This window comes from Xiphophorus couchianus, chromosome 20, assembly GCF_001444195.1.
Source record: "Xiphophorus couchianus chromosome 20, X_couchianus-1.0, whole genome shotgun sequence".
NCBI classification, from domain to species: domain Eukaryota; kingdom Metazoa; phylum Chordata; class Actinopteri; order Cyprinodontiformes; family Poeciliidae; genus Xiphophorus; species Xiphophorus couchianus.
In genome coordinates this window covers 10959290-10984356 of record NC_040247.1, presented here as the reverse complement: position 1 = coordinate 10984356, position 25067 = coordinate 10959290, and the positions used below count along the sequence as shown (strand labels likewise).

Here is a 25067-nt window from a genome sequence, read left to right as displayed (position 1 = left end):
GCTGGACTGCCTGTCTGTGGCATGGCAGACAATAAAATTATCTCAAAGGGAGCCAAAAATGCTATGGGGGACCGGTATTAACTTTTCGTACTACACATTGGCCAACTAAGTCTACTTCAGGCAGAATTGTGCACAGTTTGTTGACATAATGAAACTACCGTACATGAATCTACTGAATATCTTACTGCATTAATGCACCATCGACTCTAAAGAAAACAACCCAACTGGGTTGAAAGATGTCACACTGTGTGCCATGATTAAGAAATACAGTAGTTTATGAGAGATGCAATATGATTTTAGGCCAGGTCATTCCACAGAAACAGGAGCGTGCAATTTTTTGGAAACATTCAAAGGTTCAATGTGTAAAGGCAGCATTGCTGGGACTGGGTTCACATCACAGAGAGAATTTGAGACTTTACCATAGCACTGTTCAGGACAAAATACTTTTATTTCATTTTCAACAGCGCAAAACTCTTAAAACTGTTGTTTAAGAGTCCCGTATAGATCAACCGGTGCACTCGGTTCAGTCCTCTTTGATGCGTAGATCAATAATTTACCTTCCTTGTGTGAACAATTTGATGTTGGTTTTATGTGGACTGCAGTTCTAAAACACATCCATCCATCCATCCATTTTCTGTTCACCCTTGACCCTAATGGGGTCGGGAGGGGTGCCGGTGCCTATCTCCAGCTACGTTCCGGGCGAGAGGCGGGGTACACCCTGGACAGGTCGCCAGTCTGTCGCAGGGCAACACAAAGACATACAGGACAAACAACCATTCACACACAACACACACACCTAGGGAGAATTTAGATAGACCAATTAACCTAACAGTCATGTTTTTGGACTGTGGGAGGAAGCCGGAGTACCCGGAGAGAACCCACGCATGCACAGGGAGAACATGCAAACTCCATGCAGAAAGACCCCGGCCGGGAATCGAACCCAGGACCTTCTTGCTGCAAGGCAACAGTGCTACCAACTGCGCCACTGTGCAGCCCTTCTAAAACACAGACAGTTGTAATTCTCCTTTAAAACTACAGACTTGATTCTTGGTCCTTACCTTTAAACAGACCCCTTCAATGTGACATAATGTTAAAGATCTCTGGAAAAAAACAAGGTACAAAAAGTTTTACACAGTGATTTAAAAGATAGCATTCATTGAAAATGCTCATTCACAGCAGTTATTTATTCTTTTTTTTACATAAAGCAAGGTTGGTTTGGATAGCTTTTCCCTTTAATAAATGACATCTTAATTTGGAAACTTCTTTTTGTACTTGGTTTGCTTAATTGTTTGAAACATTTAAGTGTGACAAAAAAAATCAAAACAAACCATTTTAGCTTTTTAGCACTATACACATGTGCCAACCATTTTAAATAAATGAGTATAATATAATATTTGGTTTTACCCATTAGCAAGCCCCATGTCTTGGTTTTCAGTGTTTTCTTATTCATATTTTTGAAAGAGAGGTTTGAAAAAAACAATGAGTCTCCTGTTTTAAGAAAAATGACAGATCAGCTTCACACATCTCCAGTTCAAAACAGCAACCAAAGCAAAGCTGAGACGATGTGGTCAATTGCCTGGCTAAACATTGCAGTTGCTTTCTGTAATACAGAAAGAAAACCTAGAAAACCAAGTGCTCTCTAAGGGAAGGTCATTAAAGTCCCTCCTGCAGTAAATTCACTTTTTAAACGAAAAAAAAAAAGAGGCAACGATCCTTCCTTGTGTGAACCAATTTTTCTTTTATGCAGTGAGCCATGATGGTCATAAAATCGCTGACAGAAATGGTAAAAAAAATGTAGATTATACATAGTTCATGTGTTTGGCTTATGCTTGATTTAAAATGATTTATAGCTCGTAGGTGGATGTATTTATGTATGCCATGTATCTATAGGTGAGGGAAATAAACCAAGGAAGCACTTGAGTCATGCTCTGAAACTGTGGTCAACATGAGACATGGTGAAATGATGGAAACGTGGGGAAAGAAACAAACATCGGGAGACAGAAACTATGACTCAGTTTGCCAACGAAAATAATCCGAGAGCAGGAGAAACAAAATGAATGAACAAAAGGTGAGAATATATGTATAAAGAATGGGATCCAGTGCCACACACAGTCACAGGATTCAGTCTACAATCATGATGAGGTCCCTGCGATGACAGGAGAGTACTGACTGTACTACAAAGTAATTAGAGACGGTCTGCACCGAGTCACAGTTTAGTCTGCAGTGGCCTTGAAAGAGACAGAGTGGGAGTGAGGGCAAGAGAGGAAGATGAGAGGGCAAATATTATGAAGAATATATTCCATCCTAAAAGAAAAAATTCTGATTGGGTCATGATTTAATATATATAAATTATATAAAATTTGCTTCAAATGAAGCAGCATCAATTACCATTACTGTAAGTATCCCTTAATAAGAACTGAACTTATTTCAGCTATATTTTCAATTTTAATAATATTTAATAAATATATTTTTTTAGTTTATCGTATTTTCCCTCTCGAAATGTAGTTTTTGTGTCCGAGAAAAGTTTTTATTTATACAGCATTTACTACTTTTTAAAAATTGGACCAATTTCTTTTCCACGAATTTTACAATTTTCTTTTCAGGTGGTTTGAAAAGAAACCACCATTTAGCAAAATGTACATAGAAGTCCAAAGTAAATGAGTACTTTGGACTTTCTAGATGTTTTTTCACATCTAGGTGCACGTGGTTTGTCTTGTGCTTGATTGTGTTTTATAATCGCTGTTTTTGCATAGTTAGGCCAGGGGTCTGAAACTTGTGGCTTAAGAGCCAGTACTTTTTTGCCAAGTACTGATTGTGGCAAAAACAGACTTCTTTAATGATAAAAGTAAAGAATTTACAGAGAAATCACAGAAAGAGGATAAAATGGAGACCACAGTCACTGTAACAGAAGGAACCAACAAAGGACAATGAAAACCAGTGGCCTTATATACTTAGATGAAAATGGAAGACATTGAATTCAGGTGAGTTGGTCTGGGGATTAGGAACAGCTTCCAAATGAGATCAAACAGGCAGACTGAAGGGGAGATGAATAATTCACTTCAAGGAAGCTTAACTAGACAAAAGAAACCACAAACCAAGGGGGAAAGACCAACACTGATCTAAGAGAAAGAAACCAAACAGCACAAAGAACAGAACATGAGTATAAACTAACAAACTAAAGGAATGAACTAACATGACAACATATTTCAAGCAATAATAAACTCACAGAAATTAACTAAATTCAGCAAAATCTGTTGAACAATGAAAAAGATATATGCGTATGACATATGCAATATATGTGAGAAGTTGCTGTCTGGGGAATACTTCTAGTTGTTTTCATATCCTTACTCGTATCAAAAGGAAAAGCGAGGGATTGCCTAATATCCATCCATCCATCCATTTTCTGTACAGCCTTGTCCCTACAGGGATCATTTAGTATAACTGGTCTACTTTGATAAAGATGTTGAAGTTTTAGAAATACAATTGTGAAAAAATGAGGAGCATCAACAGCCTGTGTGATTTTTAATATTAACATAAATTTAAACACTACTAAGATATTTAATTATTACAAATAAACAAAGGAACTAAAGAAAAATCAAAGAATTTTTGCAGAGTAAGAAAATGTTTTTTTTTTTAAATAATAATTTAGGACACCCTATAAAATTATACATTGGTGTACTGTATCAGGTGCATATGATCATAACATCTTTACTCAAATTTGTTTAACCCTCAAACAATAATTTTGCTGAGCTTAGCTATTGAAGAACAAACAGCTGCCAAGAAGCCCAGATATTGCTAACCAAATGAGTTCACAGTCTCCAATAACCTTCAGATATCTTCACTAGAGTTACAGCATGTTCCTGCTACAGTTTATGTAAAACTGCATGCCCCAATCAGAAGGAGACTGAACAGGTTTAACTTTTATGGAAGACATGCAGGATTAAAATTGGCCAGATGAAAGTTTGCCAGAGAGACTGTAGATAAAGACCAGGACTTCTAGACACCATTCGAATTCTAGAAAAAAGGACGAGATGTTGTAGACTAAATTCAATAATGAGAGAGCATCAGTTTAAATTTGTTTTTTAACTGAAGCAGAACTAGAACCTTTCAACATGACAATAAACCAACATATACCTGTAAATCCATGAAGGCCTGGATAAAAACTGTTCATCCATCCAGCTCCTTACAAGGTGACTGACCTCTATCTCCAGCAGTCATTGGTAGAGAGGCTGAGTACATCCTGGACAGGTCACCAGTCTTTACAGGACAACATAGAGAGACACAAGAGAAACAACCATGTACACACAAATTAGAGAGACCAATTAACATAATGGCCATGTTTTTAGACGGTGGCAGCAGGTAACCAGAAAGAACCCACACACAAAGAGACTCCATGTCAAAAAGACCCTGACCAGAGTTTGAACCCAGCTCCTTGTTGCTATACCAACTTCCACCATGCAGCCCTAAAACCAAGAAATTATCGTGGAATGGCAGAGTCTGAGCCCAGACCTTCATTAAACTCTTGCAAGGTGACTTGAAGTGGGTTGTAGGAAACCCCTAAAGCATTGCACTGCTGAGAGTGAGGATTGGAGCAGACTTTCCTTAAACCAATGTCAGAATGTGGTAGATGAGTAAGGGAAGCATCTCATTGAATTTCAGTCAAAGGTCATAACACTAGCTGTAAGGGGGTCTATCCTCTGTCTGGATAGATATTTTGGTTAATAGCTCTTGTTTATTGAGGAAAAACACGATTATTTTTCATGGTTTAATTGTATTTGAATTACTTTATTTTCCAGAAATAGCTAACATTTTTGTTAAAAGTGTTTATTTTCCCATTTTGTGCAAGAAGAGCAATAGGGTGTCCTAATTTCTTTAAATGGCTATATGTATATCAAAAATGATGCATTTGATGAGATAGGGCATGGGTGGGCAACTCCAGGCCTCGAGGGCCGGTCTCCTGCAACTTTTAGATGCATCTCTACTTCAACACACCTGAGTCAAATGATGAGGTCATTAGCAGGACTCTGGAGAACTTGACTGCACTTAGGAGGTGATTCAGTTATTGGATTCAAGTGTGTTGGACCAGGGAGACATCTAAGATTTGCAGGACACCGGCCCTCGAGGACCAGGATTGCCCACCCCTGAGATAGGGTAAAATAGATTTCATCATATGTTCATTCAGACATTCACAGATAAAACCCTCCAAGGGTCTATAAAGAGCTCAGTGTCTCTAAGTGCTCTGTTTCTGTTTGCCACACAAATCTGCTGTTTTCAGCAAAGAAGTCAAATAAAGGTTACAGTGCATTTTACCAACACATAGCTCGTAAGAAAGCACCAAAATAAATGGAAATAGGATAATTTTCTGTGGTGTTAATGGAACATCATGAAACACATCTGTGTTGTTCACAACCTCATGATCTTCAGCAATTAAGCAATAATTTCAGTGGTCGCCTCTTACTCTGTCAGACATTCAAGATCACTGAACTCTGCTGCCTCCAAGTGGACAAAAACCTGAGCAAATAAACTCAAATCTATCCAAACATTTTCTTACACATTGTAGCTTATGAGTGGTTTAATTATATTTATGAATTTATTTAATTTTGCTTTGTTTAAGACAGGCCCAGCACGCCATATGAAATTCAGTGAAGTTGGATATGTATCCAAGTACATAGAAATCAGAAAAAATATTTTTTATCTAAATTGTCATTAATAGCTTTGTGGTCAGATGAATGTCAATTACAAATTGAGTAATGATAAAAAAAGGTTGTGGTTATTGGTTGATTGAAGAATAAAGGTTTCACAAGTGAAAAAAAAAGTTTATTTGCAAAAGTAGAGAACATAACTTCTGAAGACTTTTAGATTTTAGCATTTCCTTTTATGAGTCATTCACATAAATATTCTGTAGCTTAGAGTACAGATTAGCACAGCTTCCTGAGGTTCATTTTACTTCCCTGGAAGCGAAACACACTACATCATGTTCTAGCTGTCCAACTTGGTTAAAATTGTGATATATTAGAAGCCATAAGACTGAGGAAGTTTTCTCTGCATGAGTGCCATCCCTCAGTTTTGGTGTGCGCTCCTGCTGAAGTCTGCATATCCTGCCTGCCGCCTTGTTAACCCAGAATACCCTAATGACTTCCTCTGTAGCTGCCGAGACACGCTGTGAAGTCTTCCAGGTTTCCATGTAGCTCAAAGTGAGGAGAGGAAAAATGGGAGGAAAGAAGGACGGTAGACAGGGTGCCCAGATATCTCCTGAAAGAATGAATCTGAGCGTGATTACTCGCTAATGAATGCCATACAATACAGTGAGAACTTACAGTATTCTCACTGTAAGTGAAAGCTTGTTAGACTGTAACTATCTATAATTTTTCTTCACTTCCGTTAAAGTAAGAAACACATCATCATCATTTTTGATGAGTGTCAAAATAAAGAAAAAAAAATCACAAAACTGCTTTGCAGATTGCACATAAATTACTGAGATTAACTTGGGCTTTATTAAAAGTCAGATTTTAATAAAATCCATTTTATTAAATGGATTTTAATAAAATCATGTTAATTTTGAATACTTTAAGAACTATAAAACAGTCAGTATTGGTAGATGTAAAAAAGCCTTATTTCACAAACAAACATTACTGTGACTTTGCGTTACATTAAAAGGGGAAATTTATTTGATTTATGTACGTAAATGAAAAGTTTACTTTGCAACCTGAAAAGTAAAGCCTTGCCAGTTTGGCAACTGAATGTCTCCATCTTGTGGCTGATGGAGCTCATGTATTTTTGTTGGCCTAAGGCAGGGGTGTCCAAACTTTTTGCAAAGAGGGCCAGATTTGATAAAGTCAAGATGCCTGGGGGCCAATAGTTTGTTTGGACATTTTTTAACCACAAAAGTGTCATGCAAATACACACTGTTATAAAACAATTTTCATTGTCACAATTATCTTTATTTTTCAAATGACAAAATAACCAAATATAAGCCACTCAGGCAACTCTAAAAGCAGAAATTCTGCTTTTCTTTCATATCTGGAGAGTCAGATAACATTGAACAAACTGTTTAAAATACCTTAAATTTACATGAGTTTAAAAATATCTTTGCCTCAAGAACATTTTAAACAGGAGTTATAAGTAATACAAAATTGTCTGTTATTAAATTTTAAAACAAGTGAATTTTGCTCTTGTCATTTACAATATCTTTCAGAAAGTAATAGTTTGTATCACATCGACAGGTTCATAACCAAATCTTACTCAAGAGTTTAATAAAAATAAGTGCCAAGTGCATCCAAGTGCATAAATGTTCTTTTGGCTTTTCACTGCTGATAGTGACAGACGTTACCGTTCAAAACACTCAGTTTCATGTCCTCAACTCTCAGTGCCACACTGTTACTGCCAGGCAAACATTTTTCTCAAATTCTTGCTTCTTCTCAGGGCAAAATGTTCTTCACCATTTTCATAACACAGTTTTGATAAATGTATCTTCAGTAAAAGGTTTGCCATGTTTAGCTATTAACATTAACATCGTAGCTTGCTTTGGTGGTATTTTCTTTTGACTCAGGCCCAAAGAAATCGCTGTTGTGATGCCAGTGCAGCTTGGAGCTGCTTCAGTTTTTCAGCACGGTGACTCCCTGTTAGCTTGTTGTATGTGTTAGCATGTTTAGTCTGGTAGTGTCTCTTTACGTCAAAATCCTTAAACAAGGCAACCATCTCATTACAAATTAGACAAGCACAATTGCCTTGATTTTCAGAAAAGAAGTATTGTAATTCCCATCTCTCTTGAAAGCGGCGGCCCTCACTGTAAACTTTCCTCGTTTTCTTTGCAGTGGCCATGGCAGAAATGAGTGGAGAGGGGTTCGCTGCATGGAGGCAGAGACTGATAGTATTAAAGTGGTGCTGCCACCATTTGGTGAAAGGAGGAATTACAGTTTCAAGTTTTATGATTTATTTATTCTGTTTCACAGTGCAGGCGGGCCATAAATAATACATTATAAGACCAAAGCTGCGGGCCGTATGAAATCTGGCCGCGGGCCGTGATTGGCCCCCGGGCCGGACTTTGGACATGCCTGGCCTAAGGTGATGTTTTTCATCAGCCTTATACAACAATGCAAATAGTTTAGATAGGATGAATTCGGAGAATCAGAGTTTATCAGGAAATAAAAGTGAAAGTTTGCTCAAATCTACAGGCAGCAAAGTATAACTGAGATTTATTACTTTTTCTTATATTTGGCATATTGGCATATTTCAAATGTCTTGTACTTTTCTCTTTACATAATACTTTATTTGCATATTTTTTTTAATAATTAGAGTATTATTACATATTTTAACATATATTATAAAGATGAAATCTCAAGTTTGCCAGTGTTCCAGTCTGAAGCATTCAGCTGGGGTTAAATACTTTATTTTTTACATTTCCAATAAGTTATAGGGCTTCATTTTACCTGGAAACCTTTTAGTAGTATGTAGTTTAAATTCTGTTTTGTCATGCACGTTGTGATTTAAAATGCTAATTTGTAATTGTTGCTTTTTAAGATCATCTTCTTCAAAATTGTAATTTTCCGCACATTTACTTTCAGAGATTTACTGATGCAATTCGAAGCAATAAAAGGGTTGTTTATAGACATGGCCTTTGATTGTTTTATCAGATGCTTCAGTAGTGAAATGAAGTTTTAATAAGAAATCATTCATGTGTTTCATAGAAGTCATACATCAGATATATACAAAATGTCAGAAGCTTCTCATTGAGGTTAGGATCCGAAAAGTTTCCTGGCTACAGACCCAGAATGCTAACGGTGTGGCATGATGCTCCGTTGTGCAGAAAAAAACATCATTGGTTGATAGAATACCCTGGATCATAGGGCAAAGTTGCTCCTTTAGGGTTTCACCATACATTTATTTGTGGGAATATTTTGAGAGAAATTGTAATCGAAACTCATGAAAGGGCTAATGTTTTTTTCCTGTCCAGACTCCTTTTTCCTGTAACGCAAAGTCTGAAATGGGTCTTGTTTGAGAAAATAGCTTTTCCCCAGTCCTTTGCAGATCTGTTCTGATACTTCCAGCAGTATTTCAGTCTGTCTCTGAAGAATGCTTTGGAGAGACATTGGTTCTTTTCAGTCCTTTTTAACACCAATGACTAGACCAGCACTGAAAAATCTCAGACTCACTTGTGTTCTGCTAGACCCAAGCAATCTCTGTACCAGACCTTTAGCTAGAGCCTCTTTAGAGGATGGCTTTGCAGCTGAACTTCTTGATGAAATGGTTGATTTGGGTGCAGCCTTACCAACAGCATCCTCATCCTTTTTTGTAAAGCCAGATGATGCAAAGAGATGATAATAATGTGTGATGCATGCATGATAAAACAGAAGCCTTAGCTGACAAAAAGATTTTAAGCACAATTCCCAATCAAAGTGATTATTCTGCTTTTTTGGTTTCGTTCTTGATTTCTGCTGCTCAACTCATTGAAAGGATTAAAGAACAATGCAAAATATGTTTATTTAGTTAAAGATCTCTTTTTACTTTTACATTACATGCATTTTCATATTATCACTATTCATGCAACAAAAGCAAATTGGAAATCTCCACCTAGACAAAAATGAAGCAGTAACCTTAAAGTTAGTTTGTAAAACAACAACAATAAAAAAAAAAAAAGATTTCTGTCAGTTTGAAAACTTTTGGCCTTTAAAACACCACTTATAATACTGTGATACTTGTTTTTCATACATCGTTTACAAACATAAATTATAAATTGTTTGACACGCTAAACGTCTTTTTTATAGCCTTTATTAAACGAATACCTGACTTCATAATCACAGATTTGTTATGCTTTCCTTTGTCGCCCTCTCGTGGTTTTCCGTGTCTATGCAGCTTCTCTTTGTTGGCTTGCCCCCGCCCCCCCTCCATTCTCTAAACTGTGATTGGCTCAAAACGCCATCGTCCAACCGTGGTTCATTTTCTAATACATTTAAGCTCCACCTTCTTGTGACCAACCACTCCTTCTCCCCTTCAAACACACAGGTCCAAGCTGCAGCCCAGCCCCCTGCCCTGTGGTAAGAATGGACCGTGAGGCGGTATGATCTGAAAACATAATATGGAGTAGTCGTTGTATTGATGGAGGTGGTGCATGGAAAATGGGTGAATAAATTTACAGGTTTGCATGTGTACTCCTGCACTTTCATTCATTCGGCGCCTTCGTCTTCCAGTTGGCGCTAATTGTGCAGATTATTCATAATTTTTTTTTTTACTGGAACCCACAGAAGGGTTGGTGTGAACTATGATCGGCGGTAAACGGGCAGAGGAACGAGGAGAGAGAGATCTGGATCAACGTAATCCATCTGGACTTCAGGAGGGGGGGAGAAGATGAGGACCATGATGGCTCCGAAGATGAAAACAGCATTATTCGTAATTGTGCACTGGGGTGAGTCCATCCGTATCTGTGTTCTGTCTCCCAACCGCCTCACCATCTGTCACAGAAGGAGACGGCTTACTAAATAAATCCATTTTATTCTGATGTAATATACAGCAGATTGGGTTATTCTAATGTTCCAGTCTTATACGAATTATCAACTCACCGGTGAAAATTAGAATCACAGCCATTAAGCACACAGTCATGTTTATTACCTGTAAAGCAAGCTCCATGCTGACTGCTTTTATACTCCACTTCACCACAGGTGTTTCTTTTCCCACCCTCCATTTCATAAAGTACTGAACGTTGGTATTTTATGGGAAATGTTTGTTAGATTGATCATATTGGAAAGCTTTTTGTTTTGACTTGGTGGTTTAAGCTCTAATTAGTTTGATGTGATTGCATTGTGTGGTTAATGGACCACAATGTAGCAAGACATTTTCAGGGATTGATAGTAATGTGGGAAATCATTTAACAGATAGATTTTTCTAAGGATAAAGCAGGTGAAGAATATCAAATAAATTAAATAATGCAGCAGCTTTGACGTTGAGGTGTGGCAGAGGTTTACAAGGTTGACAGAGGGATGGCTGACACTTTAATGATCTTCTCAGCTCCCCTCACTATCTTCTGCAGGGCTACAGCACACTCTGTCTTTTAGAGCTTGTTTTATGTCTTAAACATGCAGTATCCTCAACTTGCTTACCAGAAGTTCTTCGGTTCATCTCATATGTTCAGTACAATGTCCAGAGATTGAACATTATAATGTTTACATTAAAGAAAAAATGACTTGAATAGCATGTATGAAGAAGTAGATATTTTTGTTTGCTTGTACAGATTCATTCAACAAATTAGAATATTATTGAAAAGTCCATTTATTTCAGGAACTTTCTCTCTAAGTGAAACACATTATATAGATTAATTACACACAGATGGATGTTTGAAAGCCTTAATTTATATATTTCTCCACTTACAGTTAATGAAAATATGACATTTTATTTTAAAAACAGAAATGTGGGCTGAATGAAAAGCTGTAACTAACCCCCAAGTCAACTTTTTTCTGATAAACGATCTAAATAGGTTACTTGGGACTTTAGTTTTATGATTCTGACATCAACCCCTCTGCTCATCCCCACAATTGGCTGTGACTTTGGTGGAATATCTCAGAGTTGGTCAGGGGCATGGTTATGCTTTCACAGGGGGTTTAGTTACATTTTAAGTTACTGTCATGATGATGACACAGGCTGTGTCCTCTTGGACCTATTCACTTACATGTAAGCATTTGAGGGTGACAGTTAAGGGGTTAATACCTGCTTAAAGGTTGTTACTTTCAAAAGGTACTTTTAATTTGACAAATGAGACTCATCGCGATATATTTTTTAATTCATTCAATATGGCTGTATTTCGGGTTAAGCGGGATAACTGGGTGATTTGGACATGGGTATGTGTAGGATCCCTCACCTTTTAGCTCCATAATAGCAGGACAGGCTTTCTATAGAGCTTTTAGATCAATACGTGCAACAACCATCTCTGTGTTTGTTTTGGTTCAGAAAATGCCCCCCAGGCCCTGATGCATGGGGTCTAATCCATACAGCATTGAGTATTGTGACGAGCTGTGGTGTCCCCCAGCTCTATCAGGCTGAGTCCAATGTTAATTAGGACTTGATCCGCTTAAGCCTCCCTCTAGTCTCCCATGTCATTATCTGTGTGGGTTTGTATGTGTGTCTGTCATCAGGCGAGGGCTTGCTTTTGGTAAAGGGTCCAGTTGTTCCAGTACTGCATACACACCCACATAAATAGTGGACAGAAACAACTGCCTCACCTGTTTTTCTTGTTGTTACGGTAGTTAAGAGTCTTATGGAGGGTTAGTCAGAGATGAGTGGCGGATATATCTGCAGTCTCTTACGACAGAATCTTGTTTGGGGTAGCTTTGAAAAGACACAGGAGCAGTTCAGCTGCCTTAGCCCTTGCTTTCTGGGCAAATCGATAACTGCACTGACACTAATTTAATAACATAACCTGTGGGTGTTGTTGGGTATTTTTGCTTTGCAGTAGTTTAGTGTTTTTATGCTCCTTTGTTCAAGAGATGTGGCCAAATAAAGGGATTCAGATTTTTATGAACTTTAAATTTTGGGTGAAACGGTGTCATGTTTAGAGTTCTTCTAAGAATTCCTTTCTGTATCAAAGAAGTATTAAATTCTTTTTATTTTAAGGATTGATGACATGAACATTTAATCTCAAGATGAGATTTTCTGCTTAGCTTGTTTTATTTGACACAAAGCATAAATGATAAAGATGTCTACATTGTGAACTTTACCACTCATTTCAGACATTACTAAAGATGTCATTCTGCTTTTTCTTCTTGGATTATGATATATTTTTATATAGTTACCTCATAAATAAATACTATTAGGTAATTCTTTGGTGACTTTCTGTTTTGTTTTGCTTTCAAGCATCCAGAATTTCTTGTAATGTTCAAATTTTGTCTTAATTTCTTTAGCCTTTTGATCCTTTAAAGTTTTCCTTGGATTTTTCTTTATATTTACTTTTTTCAATTGTAGCATAACGGTCTGTGAGTTTCAGATGCTGAGTTGAAGCTTTCAGAAGGACCAAATTGATTTTTAATAGGAACTTTCTTAAATAGGGGTATTTTTATTTTTAAAACCAGACAGAGAGGCTCAGTAGAAAACAATGAACCTGGCTGCTCTCAGCAGCCAGGTTCATTGTTTATGATTGTTCATTGTTTATCATTGTTCATTGTTCACTGAATATGAGGAACTCATGCTGAATATTTCTGCTTAGAACCAAAGACATGTTTACTAAACATACATAATGCTGGTTGATTAATAACTTGTGATATTTCATAACTTTTAATAGCTTTCTGATTTTATTTAGTTCCTCTGTTTACATAAGTATTTACTCAGTTTCTACCAGCTTGAAATTGGGCCCGCTGACTTCCCTAGTCATATTAACAGGAATCTCACTGAGAGCACTAACCTTCAAGGCTCCTATTCACACCATTTTAATTTATTATTTGCATAATCAGTCATCTATTCCAGACGTTATTCATTTGATGCAACTATAACTTACCAAAGTTTACATAAAACTTTCTCTCCTTCTCTATGTATCACAGTGTTCCAGTATGCTATGTGCCGGGACGTGACTCTTCCCAATGGACCACTTTTCCGTGTTGCCGGATTCCGTCTCGCCTTGCCATGTCAAGTGTCCGGATATGAAGGTTCACGTACCCAAGAATTTGAGTGGTTCCTTTATAGGAATGATGCTGGAGGAAAACAGATAGGAGTGGTGTCCACCAGGGACAAAGGTTTCCCATACGCCCCATTCCAGGCCAGAGTGAGGAATGGGGAGGTGAGGATTGAGAGAGATTCGGGGGATATGGTCCGACTGGTGATCCAGAGACTTCGAGCTGAAGACGAGGGGAAATATGAGTGTTATACACCCAGCACGGACAGCACCTACCAGGGAAATTACAGCGCGTTGGTTCCTGTCAAAGGTAAGACAAACTAATGCAAATTTCTCTGAATGTATTTTCAAAGTGGGTTGCCTTTTATAATCAAGGTAGTCTTTTGTAGAGAGTTCTATAAAGTATGCATTTGTGACTCCAACAGAAAATTTGATGTTAAAATGGGTTTACAAATAACAGTTTGACTGAAAATATAAACATTAATTTGCTGAAGTTGCAGAACCAAGATAACCTTGAACATAAGTACTGTTTTCTATGTTTCACTGGAAATGTACTGGAATGTAACTGATGATCTGGAAACAAAATGGCTATAGAGTCACAATCTAATAATTGTAATATTAAAAGTTGAATTACACTAAAATAAAAATGTAAAAGGATGTTTCCACTGAATAAATAGTGTTATCTCCAGTACCCAGCTAATAAACTGTGTTTTTCACTACTGGAAGAGTTCAAGCATTGAGGTTCAGAAGATATTGCACACCTCAGCAACAATACACAGACAGCTAACTGACAGCTCATAGGCTAGGAGACCAAAACTATAAACTACTAGAGAAAAAAAATATCATTCAAAAGAGTTTCATTTTCAAAAATGATGGGACAAAAATAAAAAAATCAAGAATTAAAGACAAAGAATCTTTATACTTTTTCTGATTTTGCATAGAATATTGCTTCATTTACATATTAAAAACAGTTTGCCTCATTAAGAGTACATCTTTTTTTAACAAAAAAAATAATGTAGACAGATTACAGATTGGTGCTTTTTTTTCTTCTGTTTTGTTGCCCCACAGTGATTCCAGACTCACTCCAAATCAGCTATATTCGCTCCCTAACCAGCCAGCCTGTTCCTGAAGGATCTGAATTAACTCTGATGTGCTCATCCAGCATCCAGTCGGAGCAACTCACCCATCTGTCCATCGTGTTCGGGAAGCGGGGTGGCAGCGAGCGTTCAGACAGCGGCGCTGGCAGCGAGGTCAGCACAATTAGAGAGATCATCTCCATCGACAAGCTTCTAGGGGTTGTTCCAGGACGGTTCTACAAGAAACGCTACGATGATGGAGAGATCACACTGGAGAAGAGGAACGGAGAGGGTGGACAGGGGTTGTACTTGATGAAGATGAAGGCGGTGCAGCCCGATGACGCTGGGTCGTACTTCTGTGAAGCCTCACAGTGGATTAGGGACCCTGATCGAACGTGGCAGAGGATTGCTCAAAGGACCCTAGATATTGGCAACTTGACCATTCAGCAACTAGGTAATTAAAGAAGCGAAACAGATTTTGTGTAGGCTTCAGGTGCCAAAAAACACAATCGACACAAAACACAACTGCCGATGTGTTTTACTACTCAAAAACTACCTCAGAGCTTTAGTTAGGATAATTTAACTTTAGCATGCCTACTCAATCTGGGGGTTAGTAATTTTGTTGGGCAAACACTATTGGATTTGTAGTGAAAATGAAATAAGAATAAATCAGAATGCGCTCAAAACTTTTCATAAAAAGTAACTTTTTGAAGACAGGAATCAGCAAAAGACTTGCAATGCTCAATGAGTAAAGCATTAACGGAGACAAGGCCTCAAATGAAAAACAACATAATTCTCCTTTTTCACAAACAGTCCTAGCAATATTCAGCCAGGCTGTGGAAAAGTTTGTAAATGGCAATAAATTCTAACAACAAAGCAGGCTTGGTTTATGCTCTGTGTGTCACTGAGTACCCTGGGCTCTTTCCAGAGTTTATGTTGCTGAGGCCTCAATTGAGTACTTGTTAAATAATAGGATAAACATTTGTGTTCATTTTACTGCCAGTCTTTTAACAACTTGGATATGGAAAAGGTTGATAGAAGTCATGGGGCAAATTCTTTTCACAAAATCCCAACTTCAGGTGGGAAATGCTTTTATTTAAAAAAAAACTTAATATATCGTAAATCATTAACTGTGCTAAAAAAAAAAAAATGTCCACAAATTCTTGCCTTAATAATAAAAATGACATTTGGTTAAAATACTTATGAATTAATTTCTGGCAGATCTGTTCCTTTGGTGCCTCAGCAGTCAGATTTTCTGACTGACATTCTAAATACGCTGGCCTCTTTTTGCTTATCCAGCTGGATTTAATAAGTCAATAGCCGACTGCCTGTATGACTGGATAGATGCCTCTGGCCTTGCAGCAGATCTGAAGGATTATATAATCTTTTTTTTCCCACCTTGGCCTCCTTCAGCCTGCAGAGAGGATAACTTTCTTTCTGTCAGACCAGCATGTCTATTATTTCTTTTAGATAAGCACCACTGTGTTGGGTAACATCTCTTCAAACATATTATTCTATCCTGCATTAACCTGTTACATATAGTAAAAGGTAAATATCTGCTGTCAGTACAGTTTCTCAGTTCAATAATTTGGTGTAAAGGTATACTTGTTATTGATTCATCTCATTTCAAATTAATTATTTTAGACTTGATTGTGTTGCAGAAAGAGATAACCGGGGTTTCGTTGCATTATGCAAAAATTTGAAAACATTTTCTATGATAAGATTGAGGTCAAACTTTAAGCTTATCAGTGCATGCATTGTTGTCCTTTCTAAAGACACTCACTGAGAGGCTTTATGTTATTGTTCATTGTCTCTCTTGTTGTTCAGCTCATACAATGGCCTCTTTTTGTTAGCTTAAATAATGTATTTTCTTTTTTTTTCTAGAGGAATATTGTGCCATTGTTAAACAAGTCTTGCGCACACAGTGGGTTAGCATTGATGTGTTGTTATTACACCAGTTAAGTTTATTTACATGCAAACCGAGGGAGGAAAGATGGAGGTTGGTTCTTTTTGCACAGCCATTTTCAGCTGATGGATTGAACAGTAGCCTTTGAGATGCTGAAAACCCAGGATTTTGTGTTAATTAGTTTTCATTAATCTTCATGATGCTACTTGTTTATTAATGTTCTCTAATAAATCTCCGAGGCCTGCACAGAAAAGCTGAATTTATACTGAGATTAATTTACAGTGTGGGCTTTCTCTATTAACAAGATGGCTCCTGAAGGCATTTAGTTTCACTGGCTTTTTCTTAAGAAGTACTTGAGTAAAGAGGGTTGAATACCAATGCAGGGCACACTGAGCATTTTACAGTCTGCTTCTAGGAAACTGCTCTCTGCCGTATCTCACTTTCTGTAGAGATTTATTTAATCACAGTCTAAGTGCCTGTTTGTGCCTTGGCACTCGGAAGAGTTTTGTTCTCATCAAATCTGTCTCTGTTTCTTTCAAGCGGAGTCTCTGGGTGTAGTGTCCTCACCCCGGGGGGAGGTGACCCTCCAGGTTGGGTCCCCTCTCATCCTGACTTGTGAGGTGCTGGGGTTGGCATCTGAGGTGAACTCGGGTCTGCTGGTGCAGTGGATGAAGAGAGGATCAGTCAGCAGTGATGCTGTTGGAGCCGGAGGAGTAGAGGTACTGCCATTTTCATTTTGCTCACTTATTTAGAAATATGTTTTTTTAATTGTAGTTCATTGTATTTTCTATTATATTGTAAAACTCAATACATATATATGTTTACTATTATAATGTAAAATCCTGGAATAAATCATAATATTCTCATCAATAAGCTGAAATTACATTGCATTCCTTACTGACTGGTGGCTTGCTGTGCTTCCTGTTAAGGTTGAAGTGGCTCGGATGAGCCCGGACGGTACTGTAAGCTGGGGAGACGACCTCAGCAGAGCCAGCGGCGGCTCTCTGGAGAAAGTGTCCGAGGGGACGTACTCTTTAAAGCTCTTCTCAGCCCGGCCTGCCGACTCAGGCGTGTATCGCTGTGTGGTGAGTGTGTATGCTGGCAGGAAAAACCCCAGCCTGTCTATTCCTGCAACACTCACCCAGAGGTCAGAGGGTGTCACTGTCAACCTGAAGACCAAAGGTAAGCCTAAGATAAAATAAAATTCCCCATTTCTTTAATATTAGCTGCCTGAAGATGGTTTTATGTTTCCCCGCCGTATTTTGAAAGAATCTTTTGCCACATTATCTGTTGAAGGCAGTAGTGTCCAAAAACAGTCATCAAGGAGCACTGTTCTACATATTGTAGAGGTTTCCATGGTCCAACACATCTGACTCAAAAGAGGGAGTATTCTGCTCATTCAAGAGGGGAAATGAGGGTTTTTTAAAAACTTTTGTGAAGCTAGAGGGTGATGGAGTAAGGCCACGTATTGCAAATGACTGTTTGGAGGGCAATAATTGTTAAATGATGTAGTCCAAGTGTTGTAAAAATGCAATTTACATCGTAATGTAATAATGTTTAGCCAGTTGGTCTGAATCTAGTGGGAAAAGATGCTCATAATGGACACTAATGGTTGTACTTCATTCAGCCTTCCTGGTATTCACTGAAACTCTAGTGCTCTCTCTGAACAAACTACAGGCTAAATTAAAACTTTGAACTTAAGTGCATTGCTTAATAGCTATTATGGACTTGGAATAAATAAAATTCACTGAAATATCTCTTTTGATCCATTACATGGTGGTGCGTTTGATATTGTTGTCATTCTGAAGGAGCCCCAAAAGTTTAAACAGCCAAATATTAATTTGTTTGGTAGACTTTTGTCTCATAATTTTGATCCATTTGTGTTATTTACCTATTTTTCTTTTCTCAATGTTGTTGTTTTTTCCTCAGATGTTTTGGTCTCAGCTGTGGCTCGGCTCCCACGTGGCCCCCTGCTGAAACGAGGAAGCACCATCACCATAATCTGCAACGCCACAGCGACAGCCACAGGTCCGGTGCAGGTTCAAGTGCAATGGTTGCGGCGGCCGATTCCTGAACCAGTCATCACAAGGAACTCGGGTGGTGCTCCCTTAGACGCTGAACTAGTAGCACAACCCACGCTCATTGCTACTCTGATGTACAATGGTGTAGCAAATATTTACGTCAACGACAGTGAGATTAGCATCGACCGGCTTTCTGCCGTCAGCTACAGGCTGAGGATTCACATGTCAACGGTGGAGAACCAGGGCATGTATGGATGTCGTGCAGAAGTGTGGGGCCAGGATCCTCATGGAGGCTGGTACGACACGGGGGCCAAAGCAGAGTCAAATGAAGTGACTGTTTATCTGTATGCCAGAGGTAAGAGCCTTGTTGTATTACGGCCATTTTCTCAGTTATTTGCTAATATTTGGTCACTGTTTGCTCCAGCCTTGACAAGTGAACGTCTGAGCAGTGGCACAAAGATTCTTGGGGTTTAGCACAGTAATTAGATTTATTTTAAATGTTTAGAAGAATCAACTAGTGATTCTAACTTGGAGCAAAGCCAGTCACATTTAATGCAATGACCTGCCACATTAGCTGACCATTCTGTGTCAATTCATTCTGCCCTTGTACTTTTTTCACCTTTCATATCAAGTTGCTGAGTCTTTTGTCTGTGCCTAAGAAAAATATAGATAAATACTGTTATTTGCTGTGTGCACTAAAGGAGAAATGTCCAGCCACCAGCTTGTGATCTCACTCTCAAACACCCTTCAGATCAATGACCCAGAGTGCATTAGCATTTCCACCTCTGAGTGGCTTGAAATAGAAAAATGAAAGTTTTTCAGTGGCCTAATCAGGTTGTGGACCTAAATCTGAGTGCGATTCTGTGGATTGATCCTAAAAGGGCCACTCATGTTTGAAAATCGGGCAGTATGGCCGCATAAAAACAATTCTTCAAAGAAGTGTGGACAAAATTCCTCCATACAGATGTAAAGGACAAAAAGTAATATTTTTGAAAAATATAATGGCAGTTGTTCCTCCTAAGGAAAGCAAAACCAGGGTTTAGGTTTAGGAGGCATTTACCTTCTCATGTAGAGCCAGTTTGATTTGGATAGCCTTTTAATTATTTTAGTAAATGGAATTACGTTTTGAGAATCATATTTGCACCTGGTTATCTGTCTGTAATACAAAAATTAGTTTGGGGATCTTAAACATTTAAGTGGGTTGAAAAAGCAAAAACAGAATATATGTTTGCACAAAGCTCCAGAAGGAAATGCCTGAAAGTGCAGACCATCAATAAGTTCATATTCCATAAGCTCTGAAACTCTGAGACATTCATGTTACCAAATTATAAATATGTCCAATGAAAAACAGAACTAAAGCATTTTGATATCTGACATAGGAACTTTCTCTCCATTTTTTCCTTTGCTTCTCCAGCTGCTGACCTCCTGCTCATCCCTCTGGTGGTCGGAGTCTCATCGGCCTTGTTTGTTGGCATCTTCATCATCGCAACCGTAACCTGCTGCTTCATGAAGCGGCTAGCAAGACAAAGAGCTACAAAATAGGCTTCCCTGCTGCCGCCAGCGTTTTGGCTTTTTCTACCTGAAGAGGTACTGCAGAGATTACTGTGGCAGGAAAATGTCACCCTGCTCCAAAATGACCTCAAGACTAAATTAAGGAGTTTGGCATATTTTAATATGGATTTTCTGTGTTTGGACTTGAGTTTCACAATTACTGCCAAATTACTTTTTTCTTTTTTTTTTACTCCCTCAATGTTGCTCAATCACATTTGCACCCATAAGAGGTTTGAACCATTGATTTCTCTGCTTCACTTTTCAAGTGGAGTTGATAGTTGTTTCATGTGATGCTAAACCCCATTTTTCATAATCTTCTTTAAGTTGTGATTAAACTAAATAAGGTTTTGTAAAGATTATTGAAGAGGATTGAAGGTGATATCTGTACAGGTTTCACTAAAGTGAACTTTTCTGTTAAAAATTGTCAAGGGTTACAGAACAATGCCACTCAACTCATCAGATTATTTTTATATGATGCTGGATATGTAGGTCTTTATATGTTTACTATTGGTGCAGAGTTCATGTGGATTATTATAATTATTTTTTCTGCTTGCTCCTTGTTTTAAACTGTGTTTTTGTTTTGAATGCAAACCCCCACAATGTGTAAATGTATGTGCATGGCCTCAGCCCCTCACTGACAGTCACATGAATGCTGAGCCTCCGCTTTCTTAAAATGAGCAGGGACAGTCCGCCGTGTAGAGCCCAGAGCAGCTCTGCAAGTAAACAAAGCGTCAGTCTGTCTGTGAGTTAACAAGGAGGCATATGGCTGGGAACTTTCCCATGAAAACCAGTGAAGTACCAGTTGGTGCTTCATTCTGTTGAGAACTTTCAAAGCAGGTTTATGTTTTATACATTTGACTAAGATTAAAGGAGGTACCATCTGCACTAAGTGGAAATCTGTTCAAACTTTGCTGAAACTGCCTGCTAAATGTACTTAATGTAGGATGGCGCTGCAGCACCATGTTTCTATGTAAAGTACCTCTGATTAGCATGCTTCCTCAGTCTGCTCCTTTAAAGCACTTGGACAAAAACGAGTCTGGGACCAAAGCCCTTTGGTATCGTTTACGCTATAATCTTCCAGCCAAAAAGCAAGTTCTTTGCTTTTTTTTCTTGTTTGTGGGGTTAATGCTTCTGAGTTGCAGAATAACAATTGTGTTTTGTTCTCTTTTTCTTTTAAATCATGTGTTTGTTGTTTAATGGAAGCTGCAGTTTCCCAGCCAGATGACCTGATAGTTTGGTTAAGTATCTCTATCATTCTTGTCCTCATGTGGTCCAGAGCTCTTTAGAAAGCTTTTTATGACTATGGCTCCCACTGCTAGCCCACAAAAATGTGTTGGACAGATTCAGTGCGTCTGTACACTTAATCTATCCTCCTCTTCCTGTTGAAAGTCACTCCTAAAGAAAAGTGTGGTCATGTAAAATTATGTGCATGGACTTTGAGTCTCTTTCTCTCTGCAGGAGACTGTCTGCCTTTTGTTAGTCGTGCTTCCAAAAACCCTGATTATAAATGTTCAAAGACAGTTTGGAGTAACGTCACATCTATGCTTGCTTCCTGAGCCACTTTGTGCCAGACCCAAAGCTGATCTGTTACCCAACATGCACGCTCTCGATGCCCTTGCACACCAACGCGGATACATGCAAACACAGCAGCAGAGGCAGGACAGGGCTGTCTGGATGTGTTTTCAGATGGCAGTAAGCGGGTATCTGCGTATTCATCTCTAATCCCCGTATATGGCTGCAGCGAATCCCGCCGCCCTTCCCCCACGCTGCGTGTGGCTCACATTCGATTTGTTTCCAGTCTCTGATCTCTGTGAATAATGGCCTCTGTGAAAAGCTTTTGCACAGTATTGAAAAATATAAGCACTACTGTATAAAATGTGCATTTGTGTAAAATGTTCTCAAAAATGTTTTTTGTTAAGAGTTGTTTACTGATGGCATGCTCCACTATTCCTGAATGCATCATACTGCCATTCACTTCTGTTTCTTATGGTGCTTTGGCAAACGTGCCAGCCGATTAAACACCAATAAAACAATCTGGATTTTCATTGCGATTTGTCGTTTCAATTTTCTGCCACTTTGTTTTCAGAAAGCTTCAAAATGTTCATATCAGATGAAACTGAAGAGATCGTAATGGTTTCAGAACATCCTGGAGCCAAGACAACAATCCAGTCTGTTGGATGAGGCACTTTTGGTTTGCTTTGCAACATTTTCCATTGTTAAGAATGTAAAACCAGAACATTTCTTGTGGTTGCTGTAATTTCCGTATTATAAAAACCAAATCAGGGTCAACTCAAGATCCTGCAAGCTTTTGTAAAGTAACTATGTCTGAAAGAAAAACAAAACACAAACTGTATGGTCTTTTAATTCTGGAGTACTGGATTTTTAATAATGAAGAAAGCATTCTAGTATTTTGAGTCATTGTTACTACCTGGAAAAATAAGTAACTTAACCCCAATATTGCTAGTATTTTACAGTCTACAAATTTGTACTTTTCCTTCATCCCACATTTAGCTATTTTTTATTCTTTATATTTCGGTGTTCACCAGTAAATTAGGATATCAAAAAAAGTTTATTCATTTCAGAAATTCAATTAAAGACTGAAACATACATACTGTATTTTATAGTGTCGTTACAGACAATAACACATCTTCGTTATATTTGTTTATTTTGATGATTATGTCTTGGAGCTGCTAAGAAGCCCATTATTCAGTTTCTGAGGAAATTTTAATGTTTGTTACGGCCCCCCCCTTTTTTTTGTGAGGAGGGGAGTAACACGACAGCCACAATCATTTGACAGAGTCCAGGTGAATGTTGTAAAAAAGAGGGATTTATTGATAACGAAAATCCCGGAAGGCTCACACAAACTGTGGGGGAGAAAGGGGCGGTTAGGGGGGTGCCAAATCATAGAAAATAATAAAACAAAACAGGGCCTAACTACCGTCTGAACTAAGGAAACAAAACGAAAACAAAAACCCTGTTTATCTAATCTAACAAAAGTTTCCACCAAAACTTTACATGGGTGGCACCCACCTCCTTACCTAGTGTATCTAACAGAAAATACAACTACGTGATGAAATGTACAGGGTACCCCAAACTTACCTCGCCCTCTAACTCCCACCACAAACCTTCACACAAAGAGCAACAAGACATGTGTCAGGTAACAAAGCCAGCTCCCGCTCTCCCCAGCTGGGCTGCTTAAATAAGGCCTCCCTGCATGCTGATTGGCCCATAGTTGATGAGGATCAATCAGAGGAGATTGACACCAGCTTTCCCTAGTACCTGTGAAGAAACAAAGAGGGAGGGAAAAAAAGAAACAAACAGCCTGCCAGGCATGTAACACCCCCACCCTTATAAGTCCAAACAGAAATGTTTGGAATACTCAAGGTAAGAGAAAACAAGTTTAAAAAGCACGTGACAAAGCATCTGCCAATACATTCTCAGACCCCTTTTTATGGCAGATGTTCAGGTTGTACTCCTGAATGATCAAAGCCCACCGCATGAGTCTTTGATTTTGATTGAACATCCTGGAAAGAAAGACAAGGGGGTTATGGTCTGTGAAGACAGTGATTGGTTCCACACTCAAGCCAAGGTAAGCTTCAAAATGCTGTAATGCCAAAAGTAGTGCAAGCGCTTCCTTCTCAATGGTAGAATATCTACCTTGATGAAGATTAAACTTCCTTGAGAAGTAGCTTACAGGATGTTCTATTCCATCTTTATCATCCTGCAAAAGGACAGCTCCTACCCCAACAGCACTGGCATCTATGTCCAGTTTAAATGGCAAACTAAAATTTGGGGCGGAAAGAACAGGAGAACACGAGAGCAATCCTTTTAGATGTTCAAAAGCATGCTGACATTCATCAGACCAAGTAAAAGGTGTAGAAGGGCTGGTCAAAGTTGTTAAAGGAGCAGCTACCGTAGAAAAGTTTTTACAAAAGCGACGGTAGAATCCTGCCATCCCCAGGAATCGACGGAGCTCCCTTCTGCTTGAAGGAATAGGAAAGTCAGAAATCACTTTGACTTTCGCATCCACCGGACACACTTTTCCTCCACCAACCTGTTGGCCCAGATAGACAATGGTACCTTTTCCAAACTCGCACTTTGAAAGATTGAGCGTCAGCGAGGCAGCTGAAAGACGTTTGAAAACCTCAAGCAAAACAGAAAGATGTGTAGACCAGTCATTTGAATATATCACAATGTCGTCTAGATATACTCGGCAGTTTGGAACATCTCCCAGTACTCTATTGACAAGCCTTCGAAATGTAGCCGGTGCGTTACATAGCCCAAAAGGCATCACTGTGTACTGAAGAAAACAGTCTGGTGTAACAAAAGCTGAGATATCCGAGGCCTGCTTGGTTAGCGGTACTTGCCAATACCCTTTCAGCATGTCAAGTTTAGTGACAAATTTTGCTGGTCCGATTTCATCAATACAGTCTTCAATGAGGGGTAACGGGTGTGCATCAAGGATGGTGACAGCATTCACCTTACGAAAGTCCGTGCAGAACCTTGGACTCCCGTCAGCCTTCATGTCTAATAGACATGGAGAACTCCATGGGCTGCAACTCTGAATGGCGAGTCCATTTTTAACAAGGTACTCCACTTCCTTTTTCATGATCTCCCTCTTTGTGGCATTGACACGGTATGCTCTCTGCTTTATAGGTGCAGGATTGGAAAGAACAATGTCATGAGACACCACATTAGTCCTGGTAGGAACATCCCCAAACAGACATTGGAAGTCTGATATGAGTTTTGTGATGTCCTCCACTTGATCACCTGCTAAATGTGACAAATAGTCAGGCAGTTTAGCCAGTATTTCACTATTACTAAGCCTTGCAACTTGTGGAGGATCTTTGCGTGTTACCATATCCTCCTCAGCCGACTTTGACACACAGGTTACATGGGAAATAGCTTCAACCCGATTCTGG

General features: G+C 38.7%; 1 protein-coding gene across 2 annotated transcripts; it reads left to right on the top strand.

Annotated features, from left to right (window-relative positions):
• The first annotated feature begins 9976 nt into the window (after positions 1–9976).
• Positions 9977–22190, top strand: igsf8 (immunoglobulin superfamily, member 8). 2 transcript variants are annotated; one of them, XM_028003604.1, is made up of 8 exons: positions 9977–10119; positions 10242–10402; positions 13521–13901; positions 14660–15121; positions 17114–17292; positions 17503–17755; positions 18503–18949; positions 20009–22190. In XM_028003604.1, exons 2-8 carry the CDS (start codon positions 10345–10347, stop codon positions 20134–20136), a joined length of 1908 nt encoding a protein of 635 aa, XP_027859405.1. In that variant the 5' UTR covers positions 9977–10119; positions 10242–10344; the 3' UTR covers positions 20137–22190. The 2 variants fall into 2 exon arrangements, with proteins under 2 accessions (XP_027859405.1, XP_027859404.1); XM_028003603.1 differs by having other exon boundaries at positions 9981–10135.
• The last annotated feature ends 2877 nt before the right edge of the window (positions 22191–25067 follow it).